The following is a 20,262-nucleotide window of genomic DNA, read 5'->3' as shown; positions in this document are numbered from 1 at the left end:
TCGCGGACGTTGATGGCGAAGGTGTTGATGATGACCGCTGCCTCCGCCTCCGGTATGGAGTAGGAAAGGTTGGAGAAGCGGTTGACGAAGCTCCACAACGTCTCTCCCGGTTTCTGCACGACGGTGTGCAGTTCCGCCATGGTTCCCGGGCGCTTGTAGCCGCCCTGGAACACGCTCACAAACTGCTCGCGCAGGTCCGCCCAAGTGGCGATGGACCCGGCGGGCAAGTTGAGCAGTCAGGTTCTCGCTGATCCTTTTAGGACCATCGGGAACCAGTTGGCCCTAACCTTGTCGTCGGCGCCGATGGCATGCATCACCCGGCGCAGCTCGCACGTGAACGCGGTGCAGCCATCCTCGAGGCCCATGGGTGCATCCTCCTGCTCCTCCGGGCGCTGGCACTCTACCTCGCGCCGACGCCGGCGCTCTAGGCGCTGGCGCAGATCTTCTTGCTGGCGGGCATTCAGAATGCCACGCGCGTCACCCCGAGCAACGGTGGGTCATGAGTTCGAGGATCCTTCCGGGTCCCCGTTTCCCTGGAGTTCGAGGATCCTTCCGGGTCCCCGTTTCCCTGGCCTCCCCGCGGGGGAGGGTTGTCCCTCTGCAGCGAGGCGTGGGGCGCATCTCCGCGCTCCGGGTTCTGCCCGCAGCCGGAGCCTGTCGGGACGCCCTCGCCTTGCGGCTACTGGGCGGCCAGAGCGAGGAGCGCGTCCAACTCCCCGCCCCACGTCTCATGTGCCGGCATGCCCTGCTGCGGTTCATACCGCACAATGACGCGCGGGGCGATGTTGGCTTCCGCCGGGGTTCGTGTGGGAGGCAGCCGGTTTCCCGAGCGGCTGCTGTCCGCTCTAGCCCCGGACGCCTCCGGGTGCGCAGGGTGTGAGCCCTCGAGCGTCGCTCACGACGCAGTGTGTTCATGATGCCGCTGTCGCTGCGTGTCCTCGGCCCGCGACTCGACTCGCTGGCCAATGCGGGCGGCATCGTGCCCGCTCGCGCGGCTGGCCCCAGCGCTGGGGGCCGCTGGTCCCCTCGGTCGATTGTCTGCTGACGGCCGAGGAGGCGGGGCAGGCAGCTGTGCCTGCTGCGCTCGCGAGGGCTCAGGGTTCTCTTGGGCCCCCGACATGGGCCGCGCGTCATGCGACCGCGTGCGTGCCGCTGGGGCCTCACGTGTGTCTATCCGAGGGTCACCAGCCCACTTGGGGGGCATGGTGGCAAACTCCGTCGACGAAGAAGACGAAGCCGATGCCGATGCAAATACTGCCGCCGGCGGTCACCGGCGAGCTCTCCTCTCGCGCCCCCTACCTGGCGCGCCAGATGTCGTCGCACGGGGCTCCGACACCGGGGGCGTGCTGGCACACCCCCTTTTAGGTTCGGCAGGGGCGTCGGGGATCGCCCCGGTGATCGCCAGCGTGGCCGATGGCGTACGTAACCTGAAAGGAGGTACACCCAAAGTGCATGCAAGCAAAGAACACATGCACGAGCGTTTTTACCTAGGTTCGGGCCACCCGGAGGTGTAAAACCATACGTCCTGCTTGTCTGAGCTTGTATTATCACATAAAACCAAGTGTTTACAGGCTGCCGGGTGAGTTCCCGGGTACTCTCTTCCTTTGGTTAAGTGTTCCTCCCTATTCTCTGCTAATGCTGGAAGCTAACTGTGAACCGACCGAACCAAACTCGAATGAACCAACCAACCCCAAAAAACCAACCCTTTGACCGTCGGCGGGGATCCTCCTTTTATCGCCAAGGGGATGCCACAGGTGCCACGGTGCATGGATTACAAGTGGCGAGCAGGAAGACAGGGCAACTCCCCCTCGGTGCGCTGGTGGCATGCATGGGTGCCAACTCCTCAGCTAGGGGCCTAAGGCCTAAGAATTAGCTCTGGACAACCACTGTTTACCTGACTAGACGGGTAACTCCCCTCCTGACGGTTCATTAAATGCGTTATGCGCTTCACTCCTCGCCCTGGCGGAACTGCGCACGGGATGCCTGACGCACGCCCACGCGGCGCCGTTGTTCTGCTTGCTTGGCCCCGCTCCCAGGACGGGAGCTTGCGCCCGGGAACCCCCCTCCCGGCAAGTGACTTTCCGAGAGGTGGCCAGGCGGGAATATTCCCCGAAGCCCCGCTAGCCCTTCCGGGCTGATGGCTTGCTAGGCAGCACGTTAACTGCTTCCCGAGATGACGCCTTCCCGGGAACTCGGCAATGTGACCCACGCGTCGCGCAACGGTGGTACCCCGGGAGCCACTGGTGCGACAGCGCCCGCGGCCGCCGTCCGCTCGCGCGCACCCCTGTTTGCCCGCGGCCGCCGTTCCGCATGCCGCCGCATGCCTGTGCGCCGCCTCCGTAGCCTGCCCGTGAGTGCCCCATCAGGCCGGAGCTTGGGAAGCTCCCCTCGCTCCCGGAGCCATTGATGGAGAAAGCATCTTCCTAGGGTGTGGTTATCAGGCTAACGGGTCAGGTTGGGTTCATCCGACGTGTCATCTGACATGTGGGCCCGACCTGTAAGGAAAACTGTCAACTCGCTTAATCACGTCATTACGGGCTTGTTGTTACATTGTGACCGGAAATGTGTGGTTTTTCGGACAAATTAGCAAAAGTGATGCCTTCGTGAGAAGACTGCCGTAATATGTGTCGTTTTGTGAAATTTACTCTATATTTTGTTGCTGCACTAGCCTTGCCAGAGAAGCTAAGAGCATATTTAGCACTATAATTAGCACCGGAGGGCAACAAACTAAAAAGACCTCACCAAGTCAAGCATTTATTTACTATATATACCAATATATTAACTCACAAAGTCAAGCATTTATTTACTATCTATACCAATATATTAAATCGGAGTTGGTGGTGATGGTAAGGGCGCAGTCGCAATACGTAACGTGTCGCTCCACTGAGCCACACGATGTGTTTGGCACGAGCGAATATCTAAACTTTCGCTAAGGGTCGGCTCTATTTAGCCAAACCACACGGTGTCACCCCAACTATCTACCCCCATCGTATTGTCCAACCACGTGGCCAATGTTTTCTCTTAGTCCCTCTGTATTTCTGTCTGTGATTAGTACTTGGTCCAATTTTGTCTGGACGCATGCAATAATCTATCTCTGCCCACTCTATCTCTCTGCTCTCTCTCTCTCCTCTGTCTCCTTGCTGGGCTCTTCTCTCCTTCCTAGGCTCGTCTCTCCCGCAGCTGCCTCCATGGGCCGTGTGCTCGGGCGCTCGCCCGCCCCGCAAGCAGGGAAGAGGAGGAAGTGAGGGGAGATGTCGCTGGCTTGGAGATGGGGAGAGGAGGAGGTCAGAGGCACGGTCGCTGGCTTGGAGCCGGGAAGAGGAGGTGAGGGGCTCGGCCGCCGGCCATGGACTCAGCCCTGGCTGCCCTCCAGGATTCATTCGGCCTCCGTCCCCATCCCCGTCGATTGGTCTCGGCCTCCTCTACCGCCGCCCCGGGCCGCCGTGATTTCTTGTGGTTTCTTCTTTTGAGTCTTGTGGTTTCTTTTTGAGATGTTTGTGCTCCGATTTTTTAGCACCATCATGTATCATGGGAGATTCTTTTGAATGTTTGTGCTCTCATTTTTTAGTACCATCGTGTACCATGGGAAATACCAATTTTCCATGTACCTTCGTGCTTTACGTACCTTCTAAAATTTATTTTGTGTATTATTATTTGTTTTTTGGTGATTGCTATGAGTTGATGTACTCTTGACATGATGAGGTACTTAAAAATTGTTAAGGTACATGTGATGTACCTACGATATACTCGTCTCATAAGAGGTACCAAGTTTTGAGAGATACTTATACTGTGATTGTTTCGTGATATATGTGTTGTATCATATCATGTACTCATCTCACGAGTTCATGTATTCTCTGTATTATTATTTGTTTCTTGGTGATTGCTATGAGTTGATGTACTCTTGATATGACGAGGTAATTGTTAAGGTACATGTGATGTACCTACAATGTACTCGTCTGATAAGAGGTACCAAGTTTGGAGATATGCTTGTACCGTGATTTTTTCGTAATATATGTGATGTAGCATACGATGTACTTATCTCACAAGTTCATATACATGAGGTACTTAAAAACGAATAAGGTACATGCACGTACCACAATGTACTTAAAAATTGCTAAGGTACAGTTCATATACCATGATGTACTTAAAAACTTGTTTATGTACTATGTTTGGTGTACATGTACCTGACGCGATGAAATATGTACCAAAGAATAAAATTAGTAAAAGATAAATAAATGGCTCCCCAAAATTTTCATCTACAAAAAAAACAAAACATATTAGAGAAGCAATAAAAAAGAAAATAATACTGTGCTAGACAGAAAGTAGAGAAAGAAACGAAGGAAAAAGAAAAGGTGTCAGGAGGAGGACAGAAGGTCACGTCAAAACAGTCTGCTAGACATAAAATAGTATTCTTTAATTGCAGATGAACGACACAGCAGGCCCCTATGCATGATCTAACCGCTAGTGCAGATACTCGGGGTGGTACAGCCTCGCGTTACTCTATTTATAGGCTTGTGGTGCTTTGTCTTTCATGTAGACAGCCGAGGTGATACTAAACACAATGCCTGAAGCCATCCAAGCTCGTTCCAGCCTTCCACGTTGTAACAATCAAGCGGCAAAAGGTGAGGCATTCCCTGGCTGTATGGGCCCAAGGCCCAAGCAATCCACGATCAGCCCAAGGCCCCACGGAAAGGTAGATCAGGTTGAGATTTTCTTTTCTATACAGCCGAGGTGGTACTATACACAATGTCGGAAGCCAGCCAAGCTCGTTCCAGCCTTCCACGATGTAGCAATCGAGCGGCAAAATGAGAGGCATTCCCTTGCTGTATGGTCCCAACAAGGCAGGCCCAATTAATCAACGATCAGCCCAAGGCCCCACGGAAAGGTAGATACGGTTGATCTTTTTTCTATTTTCGAGATAGTTTCTTTTTTCTTCTTTATTTGTCCAGATCGATCAGTTGTGCACATTCACAACCAAGCTCAAAAATTAAAAAGGAACTTATGTGTGAGAATAATGAGACAAGTAAATTATTGTGTGCACTATTATTCATATTGTCATGTCTTTATTTTTTTTGCAGTATTTAGTTAAAAATATATGATTTTATATCTTAAAAAACCAGACCGGTTCAAGCAATGAACCGGTGGTTCAACCGGAAAAATCTGAACCGAGAGCCTCGCCGATTCGGTCACTGGTCCGGTTTTCAAAACGAGGGTTATAGGAGGCCAAGTCTATTTTTACGAGGATTCATTTTTAAGAGATATACACTTGCTGTAGAGATTATGTTGTTCTCTTTTCTATAAATGTGAATTTCCGTGTGTATTATGTTTAAGAGTCCGTGGCAACGCACGGGCACGGTACTAGTTTTATTAATCTATCTGTTTAAACCATGCCATCGTTCAATTCAATTATGTCTTATTTTCTTTAGGAAAGTCTTCCTCTTTTCTACATCATTTGTCACATATTTCTTAGCTTTTCTTGATTTGAAATGTAGAACAAAAAACTCTTAAATTTCTCCACGGTTCCGCAACAATGCACAGGGCATCATCTAGTTGGGTGAACATCCAATCCATCAAATACCCAATCAACTTGCCACTAAAAATACATAGTGCCAAACAAGACGCCTAAGGGTTTTCTTTGGATTGTACGAATTAGAAAACATACAAATAAGAAAAACATGGAATTGAAATGTCATGTACGTTGGAATCATACACGATTTCAAAACACGAGTGACGTGGTTATGACTAACCACATACTCGACCCGAGTATACTATACCCGTTGTGACCCAGCTGGGGGGCCAGAAGGAAGCCTACTACGACTCCAGAAGTCCATATGCCAAATCTTGCGACTCAAGATGAGGAAGCTTAATTAGAGTATATCTTCTCATTGTAACCGACTTGGACTCTACCTGAGATCTGGCCTCCTGCATATATAAAGTACCAGGAGGAGGAGCCAAGGAGGGAGAACCAATCTAGATAGAAGCCGCCTAGACGCCCTGGCCAGATCGAATCTGTGCATCTAGCCTTCCGCGGCACCCTTTGTAATCGACTCATCAATACTAGATCAGACAAACAGGACGTAGGGGTATTACCTTCTGAGGGCCACAAGCCTGGGTAAATCGTGCCCCCTATGTCCTTGTTAGCCGACGAGATCGCCAACACATACACTCGAAATCTTTCCTAGATATAAGTTCACCAATATGGACATTGTCGAAGTCTCAACTTCGTCAACGAGATTTTTGTAGTGGTGTCTTTGGACAGTGCATAGGAAATAAACATAGGAAATTTATAGGAATTAGGAGAGAGAGTAGAGAGATACTGAGATAAAATGCATTGAAGTTTTCAAAGGAAAAGAAGAATGAGTTTGAGCTCATGTTAGAATTCTTATGGAATTGAGCCTAAAAGGATGAATTTCATGTGATTTTGTCAACTCCATTCCTATGATTCAGAGGGCTCGTATATGAAAAATTCATAAGGATTGGAACCCTTCAAATTCTTTTAAAAACCCTACAATCCATAAAGGGCCTAAGGGTGTAAATCACCTCACAAAGAACACAAGCCCGTGTCTAACTCTCGGGAACTAAAAAAAAGTCAGCAAGGGACTCTGTCACTTTTACTAAAAATCAGCAGGGGCTGTCATTTTTTTAGACAAACACTTGATGATAAATTTTGTTAGGAATAGACTATCAGGTAAGGCTTTGTTTGGTACTAGTTATTTGTTAGTCAAAGTGTATTGGTATTGATGCTCTCGAATCTTCACCCCAAACACCACTATGAGAAGTGTTTTAAATTGATACGAGAATTGAAGTATTTCATGCAACTAACTAGTTCACGCAAAAGCTCAAGTTGATGGAAAAAGGCGGGCAATCCACTCATACTTCAACACCCCCCTCCCCCTCACGGGTGGCTCTCACGGGTCTAAATATGGACCGAAAATGGACTGCAATTTAATTGTGTCAGTTCGAAACCTCCTGGGTCTGTTACCATGGAGAGTTTCGTGCACCGAACCAATTCACCCAAAAGCTAAAGTTGATGGGGAAAGGAGGTCAATTCTATTTATACTTCAACAAAAATGAGGTGTTTTGTGGGGGAATCTAGGATAAGTAGATGATATCCCACGCGTTATTGCGGAAGAGGGTTAAAGCACAAATGCATAAATAAATGTTTAAAATTAACAAAAACTAATGGGAAAAATATCTAAGTGTTTTTGTTTCACATTTTAAAAAAGACCTAAGAATTATGTGACAAAATGATGTAAAAAAAACTTTTCCAAAAAATGAAATATAATTGAATTGATGAAGTGGCATGATTTGAATTGATAGATTAATGAAAAATGTAAATGAAACATGGTTGAGTTGATGAGGTGGCATAGTTTGAATTGATAGATTAACGAAAAATGTGAATAAGTACATGAAAAAAAAGAGATGCATGATTTGCATGGCGACATGGCGGGTGCGTTTGATAAGGTGGCATGATTGCATGTTAAGAAAAACAATGTAGCGAGATGTTCCTATTTATATATAGAAGATCCCTTGTAATCCTTTCAAGAACCATTTGGATTGGAGCTTCCGGTAGTTTTGAATTTGGAGAGGATAATGCTCTAAAAACATTAGAAAAACAACGGTCCCAACCAAGGTCTAAACATTAAAAAGTGATTTTGCTATTGAGACATTGACTGTTTTTTAATTATAGTCGACTTGCTTGCCCGTGGGATATTAATCTAACGTCCACATGTGAAAGAGAAACGGGTGAAAATGGTGTGCAAATCTTAATTCGACGACTCCGATCGACTGAGATTTAAACATTTTGTTTCAAAATCAGGCGTCTTAGTCATACCGTATTTCGCTTCAAATTTCATGTGCCCCGTTTGCTGGCCGTACCCTGCACACGCCATCGGTTCGTTACCGACAAAGTGTTCCAGCCTTCGAGGTTTGTCAAAATACAAAGTGTTTAATAACGACGCACGAACCAGACCAGGCAGCAACATCAACCAGAGCACCAGACCGGCTGGACCCCGGCTGGACTCCTCTCCTCGCAAGTCACAAGTCACAACTCACGGCAAGTAGTGCGCTGGTCCGGTGCCGCCGCTTCCCTCTTTCCGGCCGCGCGAGGACGGCGGCCGCCATGCGCCGCCTCTTCGCCGCGGCCATGCCGCGCCTGCTCGCCGCCCTCCTCCTCCCCCTCCTCGTCGCGTTGCAATCAAAGGCGGCGTTAAGCTTCGGTGCCACCGCCGGCCGTGCGGAGTGGCACGTCCTGACCAGGGCCAACTTCTCCTCCCAGATCCGGCTCCACCCCCACGTCCTCGTCCTCGTCACCATGCCATGTGAGCCTTCGGCCTTCCTGTCCGTGTCTAGCTGAAAGCTCAGGTTTCCGATGGGCTGCGTAGTTGCTAAGGTCAAGTAGGTGCAGTTCAATTGTACTCCACAGTCGAGAGTTTTCTGTCTCCACTGAATTGGAAATATACTCCATCCGATCCTAAATTCTTGTCGCTGTTTTAGCGCAAATTTGAACTAAAACAACGACAAGAATTTAGGATCGGAGGAATAGATGTTACCGATCACTTATTTTGTTCGTTTTAATTGGAGCTGCTACTTAAACTAAGTTATATTTTCCAAGAGTTCCGAAATTAATTTTCCCAGATACAACGTTCATTCCTAAGTCAGACATTTCCTGTGATCATCTGCAGGGTATGGTGAGTCAAGATCATTAATGGCAGAAATAGAACATCTGGTTGCAACCGATGAGCGGGGGCTTGGTCACCTCAAACTGATGGTTGTGTACAGAAATCATGAGAAGTTGCTGTCGGATGCTATTGAGGCCACTGAAGGAACAAAGTTCATATACTATCAACAATCCATACGGTTCAAATATCAAGGAAAGCTTCGTGCTCGAGATATACTATATTCAATACACCATACCATGTCACTTAAGCATGAGGAGGCCCCTTTTGAGGTTTTGCATACGAAAGAAGACGTGGAAGCTTTTATTGAATCAACCGATAAAGCAGTGCTTTTATCTGAATTCTGTGGATGGTTTACCAGATTGGCTAGTGGTGGAAGCAACAGAAGCAATGGTGGCCCTTCATCAAAAAATCACACAGAGAATGGTTAGTCAGCTGTGCATCTTGACATCTTCTGCTGATGATTCATCCAACTTTGATGTATTCTCCTGCTGCTTTTTTGACAAGGTGTTTCACAGAATAAACAGCTTATCTTTTGGGCACCCACCCATCTTGATTAAGGTTAATAATAAATAAATGATTTTTAATATGCCACATGCACATATGGTGTGAGATGATGAAATATATCCACAACTGGAATCTTGGATGGTGCAGTTTTTGGCTTTCTGCTTTACTATTTCAAACTTACCTACGCTTGTCATCGTCCATTTGATTCTCAACATGCTCAATGTTCTCTTTGTCATAAAACTTCTGAATGGATGGTAATTCATTTCAACTCCACTCTATTTTGATGCCTATAATAATTGATATCATACAGTTGGCATTTCTGGGAAGACACAAACCAGACAATCAGATGGACAACTAGAGCTTGTAAGTATAGCAAAGAAGGTCACATTTATCTCTGGTTAATTATTCCTGATATATTTCTCTGACAGCCTGTCTGCCTGAACTATGACTGATTGAGCATATATCAGGAGAAAGATCCCTGAAATGCGCTTATTTGAGATGACAAACAGGTTATAGAGGATGAAGAACTGACCTTTGGAGGTGGAGGCCAGCTTACTGGTTCTCCTTGGAAAGGTGGATTTACCATAGCAAATGGAAGCCTGTCAGATCAAAGTGAAATATCAACTGATGAGAATAGAAAGTTGTGCACAGTGCAAAAGTTCCAACAGTTTGAAAGCTTCTACACAAAGCTTACTGCTCTGTCAAGAGAATACTTCCTTCCGCCAGAGAAAGTTAGATTTGGTCTTATAACTGAAAAGTCATTATTACCTTCATTAGACATTATCAATGAAGGCAATTCCGAGACATGGTTCCTTAGTGTTCATTATCTGGGATGCGCAACTTGTTCAGTTACTGCAAAAGAAGGGGATGACCTAAGAAGCCTGTTGCAATCTCATCATAATCTCGATGTTAAGGAGGTCAGTGAAAATCCATTTCATGAACTTTATTACTTTGCTAAAAGAACCTGATATGTGCTAAAGGCGAAGATAGTTGTTCATTCCATGCATTTCAGTGTGGCCGCTATTAGTATGTAATTGTGGAGAATGTATGTCAGACAAATACAATGCTGTACCAAATGCTTTCTTGTTACTTTGCTTATATTTCCTTTGTTTATCAATTCTTTGAACCAGGTTTAATTTTATTGCAAATGTTTGGTTCTCTTCTTGAACAAATGTTCTTAAGCTGTAGATGAAGTAAACAATCCAATTTGTTCATAATCTTATATATTAAGCCTTATGTAATCTATTGATCTTGATGACAGGATACCTTGTTTAATAGAAAATGCATTGTTTTATGTGAGTTTCTGTTATCTTGTTTGTTCTTGTTACGACATGTCCAAATATCCAAAGTTTTTAACTGCACATGCATCACGACATGACTTTTCAAATTACATGTTATATTTGTAGATTGAAGTTGATGAGAGTGGGGGTGAGGCTACCTTTCCTTCAAATAGGCCCTCTGCTATTCTATTTATCGACAGATTATCTGATTCTTCAAAAACTCGAGATGAAAGTAAATTATCTCTCAAGTTACTAAGGGAGTATGTTCAGGATAATTATCCTCCTTATGTCAATTCTGATGATCTAAATAGTGGTTACTCCATAATGCGCTCAGAAGTTGTTCCTTCTATACCAAGCAGAAGTAAGTCAGATGCCCACTCTGAAAAAACTAGGTTGCATGCTTTGGCCTCGAAGTTTATGGAACTAGAGGATAAAATGTCAGTAATGGTAGTTAAAGATGGAGAAACTATTTCATACAGAAGTGGTAGCCAAGGTAGTACCAATAGCCCTTTATATGATATTCTAACAAAACTGGTCCGTGAAGCAAGACCAGCGCATAGGTCAAAGAAAACAAGGATAAGTTTTGTTGGAAAAGATATTGGCCTAAAGCTGCTTTCTGATGACTCTGAAGTCCAATTGGTCGATTCCGTTTCAATTCAAGAAAGTCAACATGAAGGAACGGCTGATTCATTTGCTAGGTCAGACATTGGCACTGATGGTATCATTGAAGTTTCCATGCATGAAAACAAGGCAACAAAGGTTGAACATATTGACGATGGACAAGCACCAAGTATACTCGAGAAAACTGCTGCATATTACTGTGGTATCAATAATGATGATCATGAATGTAGTGACACAGAAATAGAGGAACAACAAGAAGCTGAGGCCTCAGATGTAAGCCCCGATCTGAACTACAGAGATGAGAAAACAATTGCAGAAGATTTGGACATCTTGGAACCTGATGGGAGAAATGTGCATTTGAACACAGAGAAATCAGGATCACGAAATAAGCAAGATGTATTTTCAGTCCAGGGTCAAGAATCTGGAACAATTGAGAGTTTCATTTACGAGCGTGATTTATTTAATCTAGATGAACAGTCAGAAAAGCGTGACAGCAAATATTCTCCAGATGCAACATTTAGCTCTTCCAGTATCCTTGCAAGTGATAACACAGACTATACAGAGCAGGTAACTTCAAGCATATCAGATAACCGTTTTATTGGTCCGTTCTTCTTTTCTGATGGTGGTTCTAGGCTTCTGAGAACTTTGACAGGTGGATCAAGAGTTCCATCCCTTGTAATAGTTGATCCAGTTCAACAAAAGCATTATGTCTTTCCTCAGGAAAGTGAATTTAGTTACCCTTCTTTAGAAAATTATTTTGACAATTTTGTGAATCAAAATCTTTCCTCATATTATCGTTCGGCCTCAACTTTCATAAGTTCAAAGGAGCTTCCCAGGCCGCCTTTTGTCAATCTTGATTTCCATGAGGCAAATTCCATCCCTCTATTGACAGCAATTAGTTTTTGTCCCCTGGTCTTTGGATTTGAAGATTGTGATTCAGAAAACGGAATGTCATTTCTGAATACTGAGAATATTTCATCTGCTTGGAAGAAAGATGTGCTGGTGCTTTTCAGCAACCCTTGGTGTGGGTTTTGCCAGCGAATAGATCTTGTTGTCCGTGAGTTGCACCAATCATTCAAAACTTTTATGAGTTTGAACGCTCAATTTGCAGACACTCAAAATTTGCAGACCGAAGGTACTATCCTAAACTCATCAGTTGAAACTTGAAAGTGGAGAGCTTCCATTGCCCTTCTGTCTTTTCAAACAGTGCAAAATTCTCCTGCTATTTAAGTTCCCTTTTGGATTTCCGGATGTAATGCTAGTCACCTTGCTGTACTCCATTTATGCTGATTAGCATCAGAAAATGAATCTTATCTAGAATCCTAGATGTCATGAATGATAGCCCATGAGTCAAATGCATGACAAGTCTGAAATTGCAAGCTTTGCACTTTCTATAAGAAAATGATGCTATCACCCAGTGAATCATACCATTTTATGACTTGTTTTAAAGTGAATATAATAAAATGTACAACTTATAAACTAGACTGGCAAATTGTACGAATACTAATGCAACACCACTGTAGTAGTATATATATGCCGTGTCATCCTTAGAGAACATCTTACTATGGCCTGTTCCTCCAGATGTTGCTAAACATCATTTATGTAATATTTCAAACTAATGCTCATCCTTTAAGTTGCAGAGAAAAATGGAGAATCTACTACGATGGGCCTTCCAGTTATTTACTTGATGGACTGCACAACCAATGACTGCCATCATTTACTAAAATCATCAGGCAAGGTAGTTATAATATATTCTATGACATATTTGCTATCTGTTAATTTTTCCCAACTTTACAGAAGAATATTATATATTCTATGACAGAGCCCAAATCTTCTAGTAAAAATAAATAAAAACATTGTCAAATTTGTAGCATGTACGGCGAAAAAATTCTCCACATCTTGAGAGTTCTTTAGCTTTTCAATAAACGGAGGCATGTACCCATTCATCATCAATCAATCAATAAACTACTCCTTACATTACAAGGCGGACCAATTTTCTGAGAGTTCTATAGGGTTTGTGGGCGGATCTAGTGCGGAGCCCATGGGGGCATGGGTATGTTTAGTTTAGTCTATTGTTGTGGAGACTTACTTTAACTTAGTTACATTTGATGGCAAGATGAAACTAGTTTATTGATGCATGGAGCCGCAAGATCCAACAAAATGATAGGTTCAAGAATCTAATAAAATATACAACGTCGAGCATTTTATTAAGCTTGCTGAAAAAAGTTCCTCTACATTTACAAGTTGTGTTGCTTCTACTGACAAATTTGGTTCGTGTTTAAAAGTACTTTTTCAAGGCAAAGCATGGGTGGTCAATTGTTGAATAATTTGACATGTAGTCTTTTTTGAAAGTAAACACTGATGATGAACTCAAGATTTTTATGTAGAAATGTGTAAACCTGAGTAATTTTAGAGTTTCATAGCACACTTGAACTGTTTTACACCGTAAAATACTAAAATGCATTCACAGTCTCTAAATTGTGCAGCACATTCGGTTTAGTATTTGAACTCAAAATGCATGTTTAGTTTTCCTAAACTCTATAAAATCATCGAATTGTGCTATGCCTTTAAAACTTTGTTGGTGTGAAAATGGCCCGACATCACTGAAATTTTAGATCTGCCACTCATAGGGCTTTGGTATGAGTTTTGGTCTTGTCTCAACAGTCAAAGTTTCAGTGGATACCATGATATTTGATTAAACCTTTGGTTCCGAAGCTGTCTTTAAATTGATGCGTTGTATAATATCACCATTTTTTAGTATTGTAGTGATTATGTTGACTAATATTAATGTAACCTTCATGTTCACATAGGAGGAGTTTTATCCTACGGTGTTACTTTTTCCTGCGGAGAAGAAAAGCGCAATATCATATGAAGGAGGAATGTCAGTGGCTAATTTAATTGAATTTCTGGAGTCTCATGCAAGCAATTCTCACCATATGTCGGGATATATAGGTTGGTGCAAAAGCATCTTGTGACTGTCTGCTGACTACTAGCATAGTGCCCGTGCAATGCTACGAAACAAAAAAGAGCAGCAGTACCATCAGTTGTATGCAACAAACAATTACACTTCACATATAACAAGATAATAATAGTTAAACATGGAAGAAAGGAGGTAGGAAGACAAGGATTGGCTGAATTCTCGGTACAGACCTGGTCGCATGGGATTAGAATAAGTTAAAACCATTAATTTGCTTCTCTATTCCATGTCATATGTCAGTGAATGTAATATCTTGAGTTCAAGTCTCCTCTCCATTCTCCAATTTTTTTTATTTGCGCCTTTTTAAAATGTTATGGCCTCACGTGTTAGTACGAGTGAGAGGCGAGGAGTGAACTCACAACCAACTCGAAACTTTATAAGTAGTAGGGATACTCGTCGTTCGTAAAAGTTACCATTTCATGTACAATACAAAAGTCTGTGCTCTCCACTGTGTACATGTGCTGTCCAGTATACAACTGTAGGTTACTACCGTCATACCTGGTAGTCCTCGAACCTCAGGGAATGCCACATCAACAAAGATCTGCTCAAAGTTCTTTTGAGGTTATATACTTATATTGCCTATTATTACTCGATAATTTATTATTTGACTAGTTTACAGCTGACTCATGCATTCTCAAATCTTACAGCAAAGATCATATGATAGTTTTGTGAATCTACCAAGTATTATTTTTGCAAAGGATACTAATTATTTTTTTGGAATGATACTATTCAGTATAATTATGGCAGATAAGTATTCTAAAGCCTTGCTCTTTTTGGCACACAGGATTTCTGCGGAAGAAGATGGTGACGCGACATGATGCACCAGCACCGCAATCATTCCAGTTTCACATCAGCGATAAGAACAGCAGCAGTGTTGGTCACCAGTCCCATCCAAGTCATTCAGAAAGGGGCAAGGTGCATATCGTCACAGGGTCCATCCTCACTGCCACCGAAAAGCTCGGTGCTGCTGTTCCATTCGATAACGCCCAAGTTCTCATTGTATCGGCTGATTCTCATGAGGGCTTTCATGGATTAATCATCAACAAACGGTTAAGCTGGGGTGCCTTCAAGAATTTGGACAGCTCCATGGAGCCTATCAAGCTCGCCCCTTTCTTCTACGGTGGACCTGTTGTGGTTCAGGGTTACCACCTTGTGAGTTTGTCGAGAGTCGTTTTCGAGGGGTATGCACAAGTCATACCCGGTCTCTATTATGGAAATATAATTGCCACAAGCCGGGTAATCAGGGGGATCAAATCAGGCCAGCAATCTGCCGAGGATTTGTGGTTTTTCCTCGGCTATGTGGGTTGGGGATACAGCCAACTGTTTGACGAACTATCTGAAGGCGCATGGCATGTTAGTGGACAGCCGATTGAGCACTTGGAGTGGCCGGAGAGTTAGAGGATCTTGCACATATTTGCTGACGCTACACTATGGCACTGTACTTCACTTTTTGTTTTCCATGGCGCGGTGTCGAGGCTACTGAAATTTTAATACTCCGTGTTGTCTTTGTAACCCTTTTTTTGGGTAGCGTAGCCTCTCTTTTCCTTCTCTATTCAGAGATTCAGACTGCGTAGTTTTTAAACAACCTATGTTTTTGTGTAACTTTTTTTTAACCCAAATTAGTTTGTCACACCGGTGCACAACATGGCGTGGATAAGGGAAAGGCATTCAAGTTGCCTACTATATTTCTGATGGGAGTTTATATTTTATTTGCTTGCTGGTAAATTGTATACTTAAATTTTGTAAGCTGAATTGTATAGTTTTCTCTGTAAGGATTCATTAGATTCCTTTCCTTTTTGTCTTGAGGAGATCTGGCTCAATAGTTCTTTTTCTGGAGAAAGACCTAGCTTCAGTGTGTGTGTGTTTTTTCGGTTTTGCTAAAAAATGGTAGCCTCCCCGATCGGGCACCCTCTACACGATAAGTGTGGCGCAACCTCTCGAGCGTAATACACATGCAATGGTAACAATTTTATGCCACATAAATTATATATCAATGTATAATTTCTAGTCAAAAGCTTAGTCAAAGGAAAACAAATACACCTAATATTGCTGGAAGGAGGTAGTATGTATTTGCTAGATTAGAAATTGAATACAATATTTTTTGAAATTGAGCATTGTAATTACGTTATGTTTTCACCATTAATTTAGTCATACCGGTGCTCCCTAACGGCTTGTCGATAGGTTCCATCGAAATGTGTTGAACACATTTATTTGGTTCCGCATGTGGTCTTACAATATATATCTTGGTCATTGCTTTGCATGGTGTCTTGTAATTGTCGTGTGGTTATGTATCCCGCCTAAGTACATCCTGGTACATGACAAGTACGTTATCAATGTGTAGTACATGGTAGAGGACGGCGGGTACATCAAAGTACATGATGAGTACATCAAGGTACATGACAAATGCATCAAGGTACATGACGAATACATTAAAGTACATGACATGTACATGCCAAATCTATCATCAATTTTATATGAACATTGGACGATATTTAACTTTTTCTCCTAGTACATCAAGATACATCAAAGTACATGACACGTATCTTTTTTTCGAACAAATAGTTGAGGTTTGATGTACAGACCATGCATGAATGAGAAAGATAAATGTGTTAGAGAAATGAGAAAGAGACATGTGGGGAAGAGCAAAGGAACATGCATGTGTTAGCGAGAAGAAAGAGAAAACAAAGACTAAAGCGAGAAGTAAATTAAAAATGGACACATGGCAGGCTAGCACGGTGGGGATAGATAGTGTGGGGGGTACCGAGAGGTTTGGCGTTGTTGTCATCTCTTTTGTACATGTTGCTTTGCTTTATGTCACATGATGTTCTATGTCATGTCCTCTGTCTTTCGTCCGACACGCCATGTCTCATAATTGTCATGCCTTTTTATGTTCTATAGTTGTACAGTTTGTTGTCTCACAAAATTGTTCTGCCCTCTGACTTTGTTCTACGTTTGTTTTATGTCTTTTAAAGTAACAAACCAAAACCCGACTAGGGAGCAAACGTTTGCTCAGTTGGGCTTCCGAGCGGCCTCCTAAAAAGGAAAGTTCCCACGAGACAGAAAAAACTCCGCAGATTCTTCTCCTAACCCATCCACGCGGCATGCTAAAATAATTTAATTAACCCATTAATTAATGCCATACATTCAAGCTGGCTGCATGGGAAGTACTGATGCCACCATGTGAATTTCTTTTCTTCAAAACTTTTCGAAAAGACATAACTTTCAAACTGAGCATCAAAATTCTAATCTGTTTTCACCGTTGGTTTTCTCACGACGAGTGCTTCAAAACTAGACCCCATGTGAGTACTTTTTGACAAAATTTTATTGGCTAGCAACTTTCTGTGTAATTTAAGCAAGTTATACTATTTTTTCGCAACTCTTGCACCTCCGCTAACAACTTTCGCTTTACCACACCCATTGAATTAGGCTCCTATATAGACAACGTTGGTTCATGTATTTTCAACTTTTGCTCGACTGCGAGCAACTGTAGCTAATGTATTTGCAACTTTGTCGTTTGACTTTGATTCATATATTAGTAAGTTTGTGTTTTATACCAACAACTTTGACTTATATGCTACCAAGTTTAACTCATATGCTGGCAAAGTTGATTCTCACACAAGCAACTTTTCTTACTACCTGTTAGCAGTTTCTGCTACACTAGCAACTTGACTAATATATCAACAATTTTCACTCACACACTAACAACTTTGGCTATTATACTCGCAACTTTGACTCATATATTAGCAACTTTGAGTGCATACCGATAACTTTTACTCAGAAACTAATAACTTTGGCTGCTGTACCGGTAAATTTTGTCATACTAGCAACTTTGGCTGCTATATCGGCAACTTTGATTCACATATTAGCTACTTTGTTTTTTTCTATATCGACAACTTTCACTCTCATACTGACAATTTCTGCTTCTATACCAGCAACTTTGGATCAATCTTAAGCAACTATTTGTCATATCTTAGCAACTAATTAAGCTGTTTAGCAACTTTGCATTCAATCATGATCCTATCTCTATGCAGGATGCGACAACTTTGGATGTACATTAAGCAACTATTTGTGGTAACGTATTATGCATTTTAGCAACTTTGCATTCAAGCACGATCCTATATTTGTGCAGGTGCGACAACTTCGGATCAAATATTAAGCAACTATTTGATGTAACTTAATAAACTAATGACACATTTTAGCAAACCTCGTATTCAAGCATGATCCTACTTATGTGTAATGTGCAGCAACTTTGGATCGACATTAAGCAACTTTGTAACGTATCTTAGCAACTAATTACACATTTTGTCAACTTATTCAAGTACGATCCAATCTTTGTGCAAGATGCAACAATTTTTTGGTCAGTTCTAAGCAACTATTTGGCATATCTTAGCTATCTTAGAAACTAATTGCGCATTTTAGCAACTTTATATTCAAGCACGGTCCTATCTCTGTGCAAGATGCGGCAACTCGGATCAACATTATGCAACTATTTGGAGTATCTTAGCAATGAATTATGCATTTTAGCAACTTTGACTTTTATGCCAACAACTTTTGCTACTATACCGGCAACTTTTACTCACATGCGGGTAACTTTGGCTTCTATATCGGCAATTTTCACTCACAGACTAGCAACTTTGCTAATATACTGACAATTTTGACTTTCATGCTAGCAACTTAATTTGTTTTCTATACAGACATCTTGGACTCACGTACTGGCAACTTTTTTTTGATCGGCATACTAGCAACTTTGGTTCCACCCGCTAACAGTTTTTGCTCCACTCTAGAATTTTTCACCCCATCGCAAACATCTTTGGTGTGTCCGATCGTTGCTTTTGCTAACGTGTGCTATCTTTTATGTAGACAATTTTCTTCTAAAGCTGGCAACTTTGTCAGCCGTTCTCGCAACTTTACACGAGTGTGACAAATTAATTTTGATAAAAACACAACTATCTTTTCAGATCTCACTAAATTCTTCCGGTTGGCCCTTGCACATGGAGGAGCTTGTGGTGGGCAGCAACAGCCCTGCCAACCACTCGCTGAACCCGCCGAGGCTCCCGGCCGCCCTTGGGAACAGCCAAACTTCGTGTTCGCTGCACCGGATCGATTCAAATACAGGTACAAGTTTACAACGTGTATAAGCTAGTAACTCTCCTAATAATTTGGATCACTAACGAGCTCATCCTGGAAAACAGAGAACGTGTGATCACACCAGTTCATGAGGTTGGTTATGGACTAAGTCACATGCGTTAATTAACACAATTAGCCTAGCCTAGGCCTAGCACGTCGACGCAGGGCTCCACCACCACCATCCCAGCCTGCCCCAACTCCGAGCAGCCAACAAGCATCAACGGACACGAGTACAGCCACCGAAGATCTCTCACCGAAACTGGATGCGCTCCTCCTCGATGATCTCTTTGCAACGTTTCACGAGCTCTCATCCGTGGCCGCCTTGGACGCTCCTGAGCAGCTCAGCCAGCTCTGGGACGCCACTCCGGAGGCCCTCGTCTTCGACGCCCTAGAGGACGATGTCGCCCTGGAGCACATCTCGCGCGGCGTCAGGGCCGGTGTTGCCGTCTCCGCTGGGGCCGCTGCCGCCGCCAACGAGGAGGAGGCGACTAGTGCGGGGTGGAGGATGAGGGTCCGCCGCGGCTAGCGAGGTAGGCGGCCGGCGCCGCCAAATCAAGGCTGATTTGGCGTGGGTCGGGACAGGGGAGACGGCGGAGGATGAGGGCCGCCGCGGCTAGCCAGGTAGGCGGCCGGCGCCGCCAAATCAAGGCTGATTCGGCGTGGGTCGGGACAGGGGAGACGGCGGAGGATGAGGGCCGCAGCGGCTAGCCAGGTAGGCGGCCGGCGCTGCCAAATCAAGGCTGATTCGGCGTGGGTCGGGACAGGGGAGACGGCGGAGGACGATGGCCGCGGTTAACACGGCCGGCGGCGTGAAATTGCAGCGATTCCGGCGTGGATTCGGGCGGATTTGGAGGCTCCAGCCGCTCCAGGTTGATTTGGTCGTGGGGCGGATCGGGGCTGGGAAACCATGTTGGGGGAGAAAGGAATAGGTGTTTGGATTTGGTATTTTAACGGGGCCCACCGCTGCCTGTGTCTGAATGTATCAACGGATTTGTTTGCATCATGAGAACGTGAGGTCGTCACTTGTGTGCGCCAGGGAGACGGAAAAATTGCAGCTGCACGTTCTAGCGTC

The 20,262-nt window shown here is 43.9% G+C and overlaps 1 protein-coding gene across 2 annotated transcripts; it reads left to right on the top strand.

Moving 5' to 3' along the window:
• The first annotated feature begins 7,994 nt into the window (after positions 1 to 7,994).
• On the top strand, positions 7,995 to 15,850 carry LOC100837578. Of its 2 annotated transcripts, none has more exons than XM_024461286.1 (8): positions 7,995 to 8,321; positions 8,685 to 9,104; positions 9,496 to 9,548; positions 9,695 to 10,102; positions 10,592 to 12,221; positions 12,721 to 12,824; positions 13,897 to 14,038; positions 14,848 to 15,850. In XM_024461286.1, the coding sequence occupies exons 1-8, from the start codon at positions 8,123 to 8,125 to the stop codon at positions 15,459 to 15,461; spliced, it is 3,570 nt and encodes a 1,189-aa protein (XP_024317054.1). In that variant the 5' UTR covers positions 7,995 to 8,122; the 3' UTR covers positions 15,462 to 15,850. The 2 variants fall into 2 exon arrangements, with proteins under 2 accessions (XP_024317054.1, XP_010234843.2); XM_010236541.3 differs by having other exon boundaries at positions 7,996 to 8,321; positions 12,727 to 12,824.
• Positions 15,851 to 20,262: the final 4,412 nt, after the last annotated feature.

This window comes from Brachypodium distachyon, chromosome 3 (assembly GCF_000005505.3).
Source record: "Brachypodium distachyon strain Bd21 chromosome 3, Brachypodium_distachyon_v3.0, whole genome shotgun sequence".
Lineage (NCBI taxonomy): Eukaryota > Viridiplantae > Streptophyta > Magnoliopsida > Poales > Poaceae > Brachypodium > Brachypodium distachyon.
Note: the sequence above shows the minus strand (reverse complement) of the source record. Positions and strands in the feature narration are given on the sequence as shown.

Bases quoted from the DNA above. Each gene is read 5' to 3' on its own strand.
- LOC100837578 (XM_024461286.1), top strand. From the start codon at position 8,123: ATGCGCCGCCTCTTCGCCGCGGCCATGCCGCGCCTGCTCGCCGCCCTC. The intron at 12,222-12,720 runs GTACTATCCTAA...TCATCCTTTAAG, and splicing joins TCAAAATTTGCAGACCGAAG to TTGCAGAGAAAAATGGAGAA. The intron at 14,039-14,847 runs GTTGGTGCAAAA...TTTGGCACACAG, and splicing joins CCATATGTCGGGATATATAG to GATTTCTGCGGAAGAAGATG.